General features: G+C 43.6%; 1 protein-coding gene across 9 annotated transcripts in view; it reads right to left on the bottom strand.

The window, feature by feature from the left end:
* Positions 1-13845, bottom strand: part of CLIP2 (CAP-Gly domain containing linker protein 2) — a 94464-nt gene that overhangs the window by 57519 nt on the left and 23100 nt on the right. For 8 of the 9 annotated variants that reach the window (XM_033078496.1, XM_033078498.1, XM_033078495.2 and 5 more), the window contains one exon: positions 4862-5082. In XM_033078496.1, the coding sequence (XP_032934387.1) occupies positions 4862-4973 (112 nt within the window). In that variant the 5' untranslated portion in view covers positions 4974-5082. Of the gene's footprint in view, positions 1-4861; positions 5083-13044; positions 13141-13845 lie in introns of those variants that run through there. The other variant, XM_033078501.1, reaches the window with a different exon arrangement.

The following is a 13845-nucleotide window of genomic DNA, read 5'->3' as shown; positions in this document are numbered from 1 at the left end:
TTTCAGCAGAAATGGCAATTTCCATTTTTTTTCAAAAATCCCACAGCCACAGCAAGTACCTAACCCAGACCACAACCACAAAAGCTCTTAACCCTAATGGCTCTGTGAAAGCACCAGCTCAGGCAAGGAGACACAACAACTCTCCACTCAAGGGAACTTCAAAGAGGACATAGGACATTCCATGAGCAGAATTGACTCTGAATATGTTTTCAGGAAAAATAACTCTGATACAGCATGTGTGGCAAGCTGGTTCAGGGTGACTACAGCACATTTGGTCTCTATAGAAACCTGCAGCCATGAATTGTGAAATTCTATAGATATGCATACACAGCATCTCCCATCTGCACTGACCCTCTTTCTGATACATAAGATGTGAGTTGTCAAGTGTACATGGAAATGCTGAAGAGGAATCTCCACGCCTGAGAAAGGAAGAGAGAAATGAGACAGATAAGAGACACTTGACTTTCTACAAAAGAATAGAAACAGAACACTGGAGAAAAGAGAATGGAGAAATCAAAGCAACTTTGTGTATTCTAGGGTAAGAATAAAGGCAAGTACCTCCACTTGCACTGTTCAAACAAGATTGATAAACTTATGGGAGGGGAAGAGGATCAAAGTGTGAAGCTTTCAAAAATTCATTTGCATCTGATGGCTCTGCCATATCTTAGGTACAACTGGAGAACAGGCTTTTTCTCTTAACACACAACCTGAAAGATATAATCCCTATTTGGGGTCTATCTGAGCCAGCCCCAAGCTCCCAGAGCCAAGGAACATTTCAGAGGCAACAGACTGGGCACTGCTGCAGTTTAATTCTGTGCTTTGTTAGATTTTTGTTCTCTTCTGTAACTACATTTCAGGACTTTGAGATTTCTATCCCCCACCAAGGTAGCAAATTCATATAGATCAGTGTTGCAGCTCTATATTCTGTAACCCAAACCACTCTGGTTTTCTTCCATCAAGCTCCAGAAAATGCAGATGTCTCCCTTGGCTTTTCTGGCAAGAGGCAGGTAAGTGCAGGGGCAAGGAGTAGGGTGGGAGTTCAGGGGCATGTAATGAGTTTTTGTGAAGTCAGGAAAACCTTGTCAGCCTCCCAGGAAGCACTTTCAGTGCACAGACACAGGTCACAGAGTTCATGGTTTCTGCAGTGCTTCTCAAACCCCTCACACAGAGACTCCTTCATACAACTTTAAGAGCTCATATGAAGTCTAGTGGCCCAGATGTGATTAATCCCAGGAAATGTAATCAAATCCAGTTTCCACGGCCATCTACCACCAGATTCTTTGGCTGCAGGCATCCCAAAAACTCACGTCAGTGCCTGCTGTGGTTAGGGTTTCAGTGATGTGGACAGTTGGCTCTGGAATAGAATTAAACCACTTTAAGACAAAAAAAGAATATTTTCTCTTGTAGTTTTCCCCTGCCAAAGGCTGAATCCAAGGACTGGGCTGTGCCCCACAGCCAGCACAGATGCTGCTGCTCTCAGAGAAGGGCACATAGGCAAGTCAGTAGGATTTTGGGATGCTCACAGATTATCTTTGGAGAGGAGCAAGAGGCAGCTGGCCAGACTTTTGGAGAGATTTGCAGGTATAGGCCATGCAGGGACACAGCAGCAGCTCTTGAGCAGGACACTGAGTGAGAAGGTGTCAGGGATAACACCACAAACCTGGTGCCAGCAACTTTTCATTCTTTGTCCATACATAAACCGCACCTGATTATAAGCTGCAGGGTACAATCCAGGGTGTGATAAAAGGTATCTGTTCTATCACCATCTGTTGAGGGTGGGGGCAGTGATCCTTATCTCTGTGGCAGATATTCTGCTAATGGGCCATCCATTGAAACCAGGCAGGGCATTGTTCTTTATCTTTTCACAGCCCATCCTTCCTCCAGCCAGTCATTTTCTGCTCATGGCCATTGAGTCCCACTGTGGGACTGATAAAATTACTGCATCCCATTGGGAGTTGCTCCAGCCAGGGGGAAGAGCCCAACATTTCTTACCAAGACAAAAACAGAGGTTTTGGGACACTAAGGGAGCCCCTTTCTCCACTGGACTCCAGAGGAAAACCGGATTTCTCCACATCACCACTGGAGCTCCGGAGGGAAACTGCACCTTGTGCAGGAGCACTGCTCCAACTGAGCCACATCTGTCACTGCAGGAGGATGCAGCCACCATGGAATGGGACTGCTGCCAACACCCTGCCTGACGGGTGTCAGGTTGTACTCTGACTGTGTCAGGGTTTGGGGTTTGTTTCTTTGTAGTACTGTATTTCTATTTTAATTTCCCTAGTAAAGAACTGTTATTCCTAATTCCCATATCTTTGCCTGAGAGCCCCTTGATTTCAAAATTATAATAATTTGGAGGGAGGGGGTTTTACATTCTCCATTTCAAAGAGAGGCTCCTGCCTTTCTCAGCAGACACCTGTCCTCCAAACTAAAACAGCAACTTTTTGTTCTTTGTCCATATATAAGCCACACCTGATTATAAGCCGCACTTTGGGTTCAGACCAAAATTTTAGTCAAAATGGTGCAGCTTATAATTGTGAAATTACTGTAACCCCACTGTGCTCAGTTCTCATCTTCCTGGTAGGAAGGGCTCAGTGCTCTGATTGCTCCAGCAGCTCCACAATTTCCAAAAGCCTCCTGCACTATCCTGAGAGGCAGAGGAGCAGCAGTACATCTGTCACACAGCACCAACCCACCATCACAAGACTTTTCCCCTTCTCCATGCCCACCTATTCCAGGAATAAAATGCAGAATTTCTCCAGCAAAGGTCAGACTCTGTTTGGAGCCACACAGGGTACTTGGCTGCACATCCCTTGGTGACAGATGGCTGGAGCTGAACAAGGCACAAAGGAGCTCCAGCAAACAGGCACTGCATTCAGCCCAGAGGTTGCCTTGACCCTGCCACTGACTGACCCTTTCATACCACAAGACATGCACCAACTGTGCCTGCTGAGATGCCACTACAAAGCCTCTGGGGGGAAGAGAGGCCTCAGATCTTTTCCCTCATTTTGGTGTTTTTCATGTGATTAAAAACTCAAAGCAGCTCCATGACCCACAGCAATTATAAATCCAGACTGAAGCACCTTGAGAGAGTCACAATGGGGAGTTATATAAACACATTACTGACTTCAGGTTCATTTCTCAATCACAGCTGAGGGCATGGAGAAACAAGGGGGGAATTCAGAAATACAGGGTCAGAAGAATAACTTTAAAATACACAGCCAGATCTATCAAACTTTGTCAATTTATGCTTCCCTCTAGCAAACAAACAGAAGGATACTTCAGTATCTTAGATTTGGGTACAAAATGAAGAGATCAGGCTTTCTAATATTAAAACTCATTCACACAAACTGCAATCCAAACATTTGTTAATATCCACACACAGGGTCAAGTGCTCAGCAAGGGAAGAGCAGCACCTTTCCAATCCCTATATTGCTGTATCACACCAAAGGCTCTGGAACTCTGCACATGACCTCAAACAGTGATTGACCCCTCAAACAAGACCTTCCAGATGTGCAAAAAGCCAAGTTAGACCTGTGGCTTTTACAGTACTGTTTGGGGAAAGAATTTACTGTGGCAGAGGTTATACACACACTGCTGGTCACTGCAGGAAGAGAGAGCTCAGCTGAAAGAACCCATGAGCAAAGCACAGCCCCTGATGTGGGAGCAGAGTCAGTGGTTCAGCAGCAAGGAGAGTCTGTGGGTGAACATCCTGTGCCTGAATCACCATCCCAGGGTGCCAAGCAAAACAGGACCCTCAGAGATGGGTATTATTTTATTTTGATTAAATAATTAACACTTCTGCATTACTCTGACAAGAGACAGCATTGTCTTGTGACCCTCATTTTGCAGCATCATTATCCCAGACTAATTTGTCTGAGCATGCTAAAGCAAATTTTGACCAATATTATCCCCTTGATTAAAAACACTGTCTGAGAGCTAAAAGGTTTTCCTGATTCTGCTAAATGTTCTATATTTTGAAGACTGAAACACATAGCAAGGTAACCAGGCATGTAGAAAGTGGCCTGACTTATAAGGAGAAGAGGTTGACAGATGTAAAGAAGCAACCAGTGACCTTCTCAAATCAAAGTGTAATATAGTGAAAGTACAAGTTTTGACAGGATATAATCATCCTGATGTGTTCCCCCAGAAGCAAGAAGAAAGCCTTTTTAAATAAAGTGAAATGAAAAACATGACACACAAAACTCCCATCTTCAATATTTACTAAATTGTATATAATAAAAAAATAACCCACCAGCCAATAAGCCAGAAAAATTAATCCTAAGCAAATCACACCCTCAATTGCTTTCAAAGTGTTAATTATACTGATAATTGCAGTCTGCATAGCTTATATATATAAGCTCTGGATATAGATCAACTGGATATAGATCAACAACAGCAAGCATGTATAGGTATGTGAAGATAAGTCATTATTCAAATCCTAGGGCTTCAAGTGCTTCTGTTTAAACAAAGGCACTAATTTGATGTAAATAGCACATACCAAATAACTTTAAGTGCTCAGTTATTACTCCTATATCCTCACAGGTCAATAGCAATGGCTACAGGGCAGTGTTTAAGGTCATGGGGAGGTTCCCATCTGCCTAATTACAGCCCTTCCCATGTCTGTACAGGTACCTCTGTCAGCTCTAAATATCAGGGGATCCATCTGTCTCCCACCCACTCCAAACCTGCCTGTTTTGTGCATTACTTGGGAGAGGAGCCCATTTATTCACCCTGTTACACTTGTTTTGATCCATCAACCCATTACAGATGGGGAATTTCACATCCCACAGAACACTGGCTCCACTGCCTCCAAGCCAGGCACTCACCTGGGTGAGCTGATGGCCCTGCATGGAGCCCTTACCTTCCTTGGAGCCAGTGGTGACAGCAGCTGCAGTGCTCCCTGATGCCCGTCCCACGGGGCTGGAGTGCTTCCCAGCCCTGCCTGGGATTTTAAGTCCACTTGGTTTCAGCATGATTCCAGTCTCCTGTAGCTCAGGCTGCTACTGCCAGTGTCTCAAGAGCTGTCCTGGTGTCACTCTTCAGGCTTCTTGATGGTGCACCTCTTCTTCCATTGTCACACACCTGGGAGAGAAGAGCACAAAGAAATCAGATTGAGAATGAGTGGGACAGCATGGACCAGGCACCCAGAAAGCAATGCCCAGCCCTGTCCTCACAGCCCTACAAGAGTCAGAACCTTTCATTTCTTCTCCTATAAAACAAAGGTGATACTTCCCTCATCTCCCGTCCTCATGTTACTTTATTTCCCCATCAATCTCAGAGCCAAAGCTGAAACTTCCCAGAGCCACTAAACAAGAATTTAAACACAATTTGGGATTTGAGTAACTGAAATGGTTTTGACAGGTTTTAAATTCTAAAGCCTCAGTTCAGCCCCTGCCAAGGCTCTGTTGTGCTGTCAGAACCCTGACAAAAGGCACCACCTTTCATGCACAGCCCTGAGCCTCACCAGCTTTCAGGGCAGCCTCTCCAAACTGGCAGGAAAAGGAAGGATGAACAGGGTCTGAGATGGGATTTTCCTTAAAGACAAATCCAAAAAAGGGTATTTGACCCTATGGATTTAAAAGAAAATATGACCAAAAAAACCCCAAACTTCCTGAATTTTAAGTATAACTCTACCAACTAGTCACAACCCTTCCTTATGTCATTCCCTTCCCAGCAGGCAAATGGAATAAAACCTCCAAACTCCTTGCAAGGATGTTGCATCAACAACCACAATTTTGTGACAAGAAAGTAAAAATAAAGGAAATGACTAAGTTGTTAGAAGGAAAAAAAAAAAAAAAACCAAAACCGAAAAAGGCAGTAACATTCCTAATGGATAAAGAAAATTAATTTCAAAATTGAGTCTATCAGCCAAAAGGAAGCTGAGGCTGGGAGTCAGCAGGTCAGGATGTGGAAGAAAAAAGGTGGCAGCAGAATAAGCCAGGCACAGTGCAAACCTAACAGCAAGGAGAGCAATCCAAGGAGCAGCCAGAAACTGGAGACACTGCTTTGTGAGCAAAGGAGGGAGGCAGCACCCCTGAGAATCAGTGCAGCAAAGATTTACAGATGGTACGAGGAGGGAATTGCAATAATGGGATGGGAAATGATTAAGGCATGAGTAAGGACTTCAACACAGGCTGGGTCAGAGCGAGCAGAGGGCTGGCAGGGCTCCAGGAAAAGCTGCAAGCAGACACAGAGGAGGGAAAACCACAAGGAGAATTCCAAAACTGTGTTCCCAAAGGCTCACAAATATCTAAAAGTGCAGTAGGAGTCATCCTACATCAGCCTAAAACACAAAGAAAGGAGGGATCAGCACAGGCATCCTGGGGAGGGAGGCTGAGTAAAAAACTGAGGGCTCAAGGCTTTTTGCCCATGTTCCCACAAGGGTGTTCAATATCTGGGGTGGACTCAGACACCTGCAATATTCACCTCACACAGAAGTCAGGGCTGGCTACGAGAGGCAGGATGCTCCAATCACATCACCCACAGCACAAATAACAGACAAGAGCATGAAACTCTTCTTAAAGAAGAGAAAAAACAGCCTTCCTGCAGCAGAGCTGGCAAGGAACAGCTGTCAGAGCTGGACAGAAGGCTGCAGCTTCCAGCTCTGATCAGTATAAAATAGAGAGAAAAGGAACTGAATCTGGGAGTGAGAAACATTGATCAGCCAGGTTCCTTTTACCTGTCCAGCCATCAGATGTGGCATCTCCCACCCACTCCATCTCATAGGACACATTTTGCCCAGGGCTGGCTTTGATTTTACAGACCAACCTGATTTCTATCTGTTCTGCTGGCAGGTGATGTTCTCTACCTGAGATCTCAATCCATCACCTTCAAAGTTTGTTCTCTTCACAACATGACCTCACTCCTGAATTTACTCATTATCTGCTCCTACATTTTCGTTACAAGGTCTGATATTGTACTCAGGATTAAGTAAGCTGGGGCTGCTGGTGCTTCCACACAGCTGGTTGAATTAACCAGGAATGTGGATAAGATGATAAAAAGACACAGGGAAGGAAAAAACAGTAGTAGAGAAGAATTCAAGTAGGAAGGGTGCCAGAAGAATTATAGGATTTTACAGTTTTTCAATTTTCTGTTAGAGAGCATCTCTGGATCCTTAACTTTGCAGCCAGAACCACATAAACTTTAGGGAACAGTGAATTTTGTGTGTTCCTCTGCTTTGCTGCCCATCTTTGAGTAGACAGGAACTTCAGTTCATTCTCTCTCCACATCTCATTATCCCTAAAAATCAGCTGTCCACTCCCATCACAGGATATTGTGATTTTCTGCTTCTTCACAGGACAACTGGATATTTTTACATTGGGGAGAGAAACAAGAGGAAGTGTATTCCCACCACATAAATATTTCTGCCAGAAATCTGTACACAAACACATTTGCTTTCAACACACTAATGCCAAAACCAAATGAACTCCACAGGCTGCTAATCATGCTCCCCTAGAACAGATAGATGCTTTTATGCTTTTTAACCACCACAACCAATTCATGGCCACATAAAACAGATACAAAAACTTCAAGTGCCACTGGCAATCCTAGCAGATCTCCTGCCTGCCTGTGCCCATTGCATTTCAGCTTATGGCAGGGTCTGAGAGGGGCAAACTCACCCAGCCAAAGTGTCACTGTCACAAGCTGCAGGCTGAGCACAGCCAGGCACAGCTGCTCAGCACACCCCTGCACATTCATCACCACACAGGGAAATAAGGATGAACTGCAGTCAATTTTACTATAAATGCAGTTTGTCAGTACTACACAGATAAAAATAAATGTCTGGGATGCTTTTAAAGAAGTCTGTGCCTGCTTCTAGGCACAGCTACTCCTTCTCTGTCACCAGATTCTCCCCCACTTCAATACAAATGAGCAGATTTTTAGGAAGCTCTGAACACTGAGCTCTTCCAAATGATGCCATTAGGTCATCTTCACCACCCAGAGCAACGCTGCCTGAGCCATCCCAGTCCCACATTAGTTCCTGACTGAGTGATGCAGCTTTTATGCTGCAGAAATATCCTCGGCCTGGGACAGAGGCCAGTATCTCCACAGGGCACTGTCCTGCTCCATTAGAGATAACAACATGCTCTGAGCTCCCATACAGAACCCTCAGCTTCCCAACAGGTTCTATTAGCAGAGCCCTCCTGAAAATCCTGCTTCCAGCCCTCCTAAAAAAACCTGCTTCCAGCCCTCCTAAAAAAACCTGCTTCCAGCAGTAGAGGCTGAACACAGGCAAATAGATGATGTAAGAAATACATGAGCCATCTCTCTTCCCTGATACTGAAAGCCAGAATAGGCTTTAAGCTCTACCCAGAAACTTCAGGGGAACTCAAAATTTCTATTCTCTATGTTATTTATCAATCCTGCACAAGATGTATGCTTTGCCTTCCTGCAAAACTTCGTGGAAATGTGACTTTCTTCAGATACACTGTAAAAAGAAAACCCCATCCAGTGCCGCCAGCTCTACTTATTTAGGTTTTTATTTCTTTTACAAGAGATGACCAACAACAAGCATTTTCTAGCTCTCTGCTAGATTTTTTCCTGCAGTCTTTCCACACTGGGATGAATGGTTCTATCTGTTCCCACAACCAAGAAAAGCATCTCAGGAATGCACAATATGAAACCCTGCTTCAAATTGTTATAAGTGCATAACATAGTATTGGTTTTTCACAACTATTAAGATAAATGCTATATGTGTAATGTTAAAATAGCTTTTCTGTATAAATATAAGTTATTTTCTTCTAATTACAAAAGTTAGACATAAGTTTTTTAAAAATAGAAATGCTGAAACTACCTACCTAGTTAAAATAACAGCCCGTGAACGTGTAGTAAAAGCCCTACAACTAACACAACAATTATCAACACTCACCAACTACAAAAAGCAGAAACCACCACCCAAATCAAAAATTAAGAAAAAAAAAAAAAGAAAAAAACCACAAGCCAAAAAGTACGCATGCTCTATAAAAACAAACTCAAAAAGTAGTCATACTAAACAGTTCCCAAAAATTTTTTACTGTACATAAAAAATTATAAATATACAACAAGTTAATATATTATAAAGTATATTTAAAAGAACGTTCCTGAAACAGCCGGGTGCTCTTGGCCCCTTACCAAGCACCCAACCGTTTTAACCCTTTGCTTTAGGTGTGTCTCCTATTATCTTTTTATTAAACTTTTAAATTTTACCAAAACAGTAAAACGTATTTTTCACAAAATGAGCAAAACATTCTTTCCCCCATCTTTCCCTCAGAAAAGGGAACAGCTGAGTGTGAGTCACAGAGGCTCAGACCCGAAAAGGGGAACTGCCTGGGGGTGATGGAATGATGACATTTTTATTTTATTTATGTTTTCTGGGCAGAGATGCCCGCGGTGTCTTTAAGGGGAAGCAGGGGCGGGGTTGGAGCGGGAGCGGCTCCGTTCAATGTTCGATATTCGATCTCTGGAACCGGGAACGCTGCATCCTTCCTCCTGTGCCACTGCCTTTTTACTGCCTTGAAACAAGAGGGTTTTATCCCTTTCCTTCCCCTAGCCTGGACACTGTACCGAGAATCCTCTGGGCGGCTTTTTGTTTTCGGCTCGGCTTGTTTTTCTTTTGGGTCCCGTCCGGGGACACCCCCCGAACCGGAGACCTGAGGGAGCTGAACCAACACGGGAAAGGACAGAAAAAGGCACCGAGGACAGCAAAATCCATCGAGGACAGCAAAAGGCACCACCTTGGACTGCTGCAAGGATTCAGCGATTTCCCAGCTGTGAATGAATTCCTTTTCCTCCTTTTCCCCTTCCCGCACACAAAGGGACCGGGCATCGTTTCGCTCAGCCCGGGGATTTTTCTTCCCCGGGCATTTTTGAGTTGTTTTGTTTTGCTGTGAATAGGTGTGTGGGTGGAGGGTAACTTTGTGGGAGTTCATATCCAGCGTTTATTCAATCCTTTTCTGTACCTTGCGGGCACACGCCCTTTTTTTGTTTGTTTGTGTGTTTTTTGGGTGTTTTTGGTTTTGTTTGGGGTATTTTGCTTTTTTGTTGTTTTTAAATAAGCAGGTTTTGGGGTTTGGTTTTTTTTTTTCCACTTTCACCCACTAGCATCAATTTCTCTCATTGGTAGAAGAAAAGGGAGTTACCGAAGCTCTTTTCTCATTCCAGAGCACATACTCCTGAAATTTCAGCTCCAAAACTGAGACAGGAACTGTTCTCAATTTAAGTACAGATGTACAGCCAAGAAATACCTTTCACCAGGAGCAATATATCTGGATATGCCTGGCAAGCATCATGGATAATTGCATCAGAGCAGCACACATTAAAAACAAACAACTGAAGGTGCTTAGAGTCAATTATTTCATAAATGTGGGAGAAAAATAACACAAACCAAGGACTGGAAGAAAAATTCTTTGGCAGTACAGTTTATCCACAGCTTCTCTGCTTCATCCATCCCTCTTACCCTCTGGAAGACACATGAGTACTCACTTGCCAGATGGGATAACATCCTGTCCAGGACAGGCATAAGTAACAAAGCAGACAGCCAGACCCAGCACACCCTCCAGAGGAAAGCCCTGATGGGTATCCACAAAAAAGATCCCTTCACTTCCACTTAGTGCAACAACTGCAAGACACAGGAACGTGTTTCCAGACACCAGACTGAGCTGGCCTGAATCCCATCCTGTGCCTGGTGCTTCCTTCTGGTTGGGTCTGGGTGTAAGGAGTGTTTACCCAACATGACACCCTGGGCAAGGCACAGGGATTTCACTGGAAGAGCAGACTCGTGCAGAATTCAGCTGTATCTGAATACTGCTCTAACAGTTTGGTCTAGATTTCGGTTTCTAATTTTCTAAATTTGAAAATTCACATGTAAGACATTAAATTTGAATTTTTTCAGTCAGAGATGCATACACCTTTCCAGGGATGGGGCCCATAGGAAAAAAAGGTCAAGAACAGCATTTAATTATCAGACTGAGGGAAATCAATATCATCATGTTATCTAAAAGGTTAATTATAACAACGCAGAGAAGCAGGACAACACTAAAATAATTTTGACTTACGCAAATAATCAGTGACTTCAAAGACAACTATTTAGGGAAAAGTTAGTACAAGAAGGTTTCTGTTTTACCTATTCCCATCCAAGACAACTTTTTGAGACTCAGTTGCTTGTGCTATAATTTAAACACCATTCCATCTTTCCTCATGTTCATGCTGCCGATGAGGCACACCAGGGTCTGGGATGCAGCACATTTGCAAGCAGAATTTCAGCCCTTTTCAGGGCTATCACATGGCTCAATCCACACAAAGACTCTTGCATTAGCCTCTCCAGGAGTTTCATCCCCTGATCTCTGTCATTCTCCTCACAATCACTGGGTTTCATCCCCTGACTTCTGTCAGAGCCTTTGGGACTCTGGACAAGAGCAAACCTACCTTAAAACAGCCCAAGAGCCACCCCTGCTTCCCTTCTGAAAACACCACTACTGAGGGCACAAACCTTCAGCCTCAGGCACTGCAAACCTTCAGAACAGTATGTGAAGCTCAACATCTCCCTGTAAAGAAAATGCCAGAGAAGAATTTGATCCCCTGATCACTGGAGGAGTTCTGCACTCACCTCAGTGAGCACACAGAATAAAGGCAAAAAGCTTTCAGAGCCAAATCTGGTTTTCCTTTATTAGGCCTTATATAAAACCTTTACTGGTCTAAAGATACTGATTGTAAGGTGTTTTATTTCTTGTTCCTGAGCATTTGGTTGCATCCACTCCGTATTTCCAAGCTTTTCTGCACCTTCCCCATTCCCAGGGAAATGAGATTTTCAGGCAGCAAAGCCCCATCTCCTGGAACTCTTATTCCTGGATATTTTACTGCCAAGTGTCCCATGCTAGGGACAAAAGCAAGTAAAGATTTGGTGCCCCAGGCTCACAACCTCACAACACTGACCATGCTGCAAAGATGGGTCAGGGATTTCAAGAACGGAATTTTGTCCTGAAATCCAAATCCAAGGGCCAGACTTGAAGCGCTCAGGCCTGTGTGAAAGGGACAGGAAATGAATCCGATCAGAGACAGGATATGATAACGCCAAACTGCAGCTTTGCTAATACAGACAGATTATGCTGAGAAGAAAAGGCAATTTTATCTTTTAATTCCTTAAGATGCTCCATCCGATCCAAGGTAATTGTGCCACTGCCTTCTCACTTCTCTGATGAGTTACTCCTGATAAGGCACCAGAAACCCACGTGGCAGATTAGGAGTAAATCCTTGCACTTAACTGAAGAATAGAGGAAATGAGAGACACTCATTTTTAATTAAGGTCAGACTCCTCTTCCAAGAAAACCTTTGCTTCTCCCATACTCCTCATACTGCTTCCAGTTACATGTAGGGAAAACCAGGGAATGCCCTGTCAGCCATCAGGTTCTTTTCTCTCTTGCAGGTGGAGAATTCAAACAGGTTTTCAGCCATAAAGCTCTGTTGTCACTACAGAGCTTCCCTGATGAGTGTGAAGGGTTGTTAACCTTTAGAGAAGGTATGTTTAGTCTTCTTGCTCACTCAAGTTTTGTAATAATTAGCACAGAATGCCAAGGGAAGGCCCAGAGGACTTTTATTTAAAAGCTCAGGTATTTTAAAAATCAATTCTAACCTCTATGACAGACTAAACATCATGTGATTTACTTCTAAAACAAGATTTTTCAAAGGAGCAAAGTGAAAAACCCTCCTACTGCACTCTAAAAACCACAATGCAAATCCTGAGGCAAAGTGCAAAGAGAAAAAGCCAAAGTACATCCAAGGAAGTCATTACATAACCTGTGGAGTAACTTATGGGCTGGATGAGCTTGTGCTCCTCACTGGCAAAATGCTACTAAGCACTCATACAGTAGATAGCAACAATTCTGTACTAATTGCAGAGCAAAGCTATCTCAAATTTGTGGGAAAAAATCCTGGACATGGCCTTGGTTCTGCATGAGTTTGTGCTCCCTAGAGTTCAGCCCTGGGGGCAGGGGACAGTGTCCCTGCAGAGATTTATTAGGGGCATGACACCACAGTTGCAGGCTGACATGGGAAGGGAACAGAACGTACACAGAGGTTTCACAGCTGCTGTCCTGCAGGTCAGTTCAGACTTGATTCATTGCCACTCAATTCCATTAGAGATTTCTCTACAATTCATGAGGCTTTGATAAAATCCAAGTTCCCTATTCACAGGAAGTCTTATTTGTCAAAAACAGCATCTGGAAGAGAAACACGAGGAGAGCAAGCCGAGTGCAGGAAACACAATGATACATGATATATATATTCCACTATAATGGTTTAGCATTCTTCTACTAGAGAAACAATTTATTTCATTAAATATGAGCTGTACAACAACCCAGCCATGCTGTGCAGAGCTACAGAAGGATCTGCATTTCTGGAATGCAGAATTGGAATTTTCTAGCTTTTTACTGCTGATTTAGCAAAACACTAAAGTTCAGCCTGGCACTTCATCTGTTGCTAACTGGAGTTCAGATTAATACAAGTATTTTAATTTGTGCACTTCTATACTCTAACCTCTGTCCTGAACTTTGATTATGAAACAAAACCAGGACCTGGATCCCTTCTGCCCTGATTTTCCCCCCCTTTTTACAAGGTAGGCTCAGCCTGTCTGATGGTACTCAGTGACTGCCATTTTAAACTTGAAGATGATTTAGTTAATAAGACTAGGATACAACAAGTTTCTAGTGTACCTTGGGACAAAATCCTCACTAATGCTGTCCAGTGTCTCAAGTGCACTAGGAAAAGGCACCATGTTAATGCAATCCTTTTTGTGATGGAGACCTGGTCATCCCAGCAGGAACCAAGCAGAAGCCTTGCCCTGGGCCACTGCAGGTGTTACATCTACTACAG

Source organism: Catharus ustulatus, chromosome 22 (genome assembly GCF_009819885.2).
Source record: "Catharus ustulatus isolate bCatUst1 chromosome 22, bCatUst1.pri.v2, whole genome shotgun sequence".
In the NCBI taxonomy this organism is placed as follows: domain Eukaryota; kingdom Metazoa; phylum Chordata; class Aves; order Passeriformes; family Turdidae; genus Catharus; species Catharus ustulatus.
Note: the sequence above shows the minus strand (reverse complement) of the source record. Positions and strands in the feature narration are given on the sequence as shown.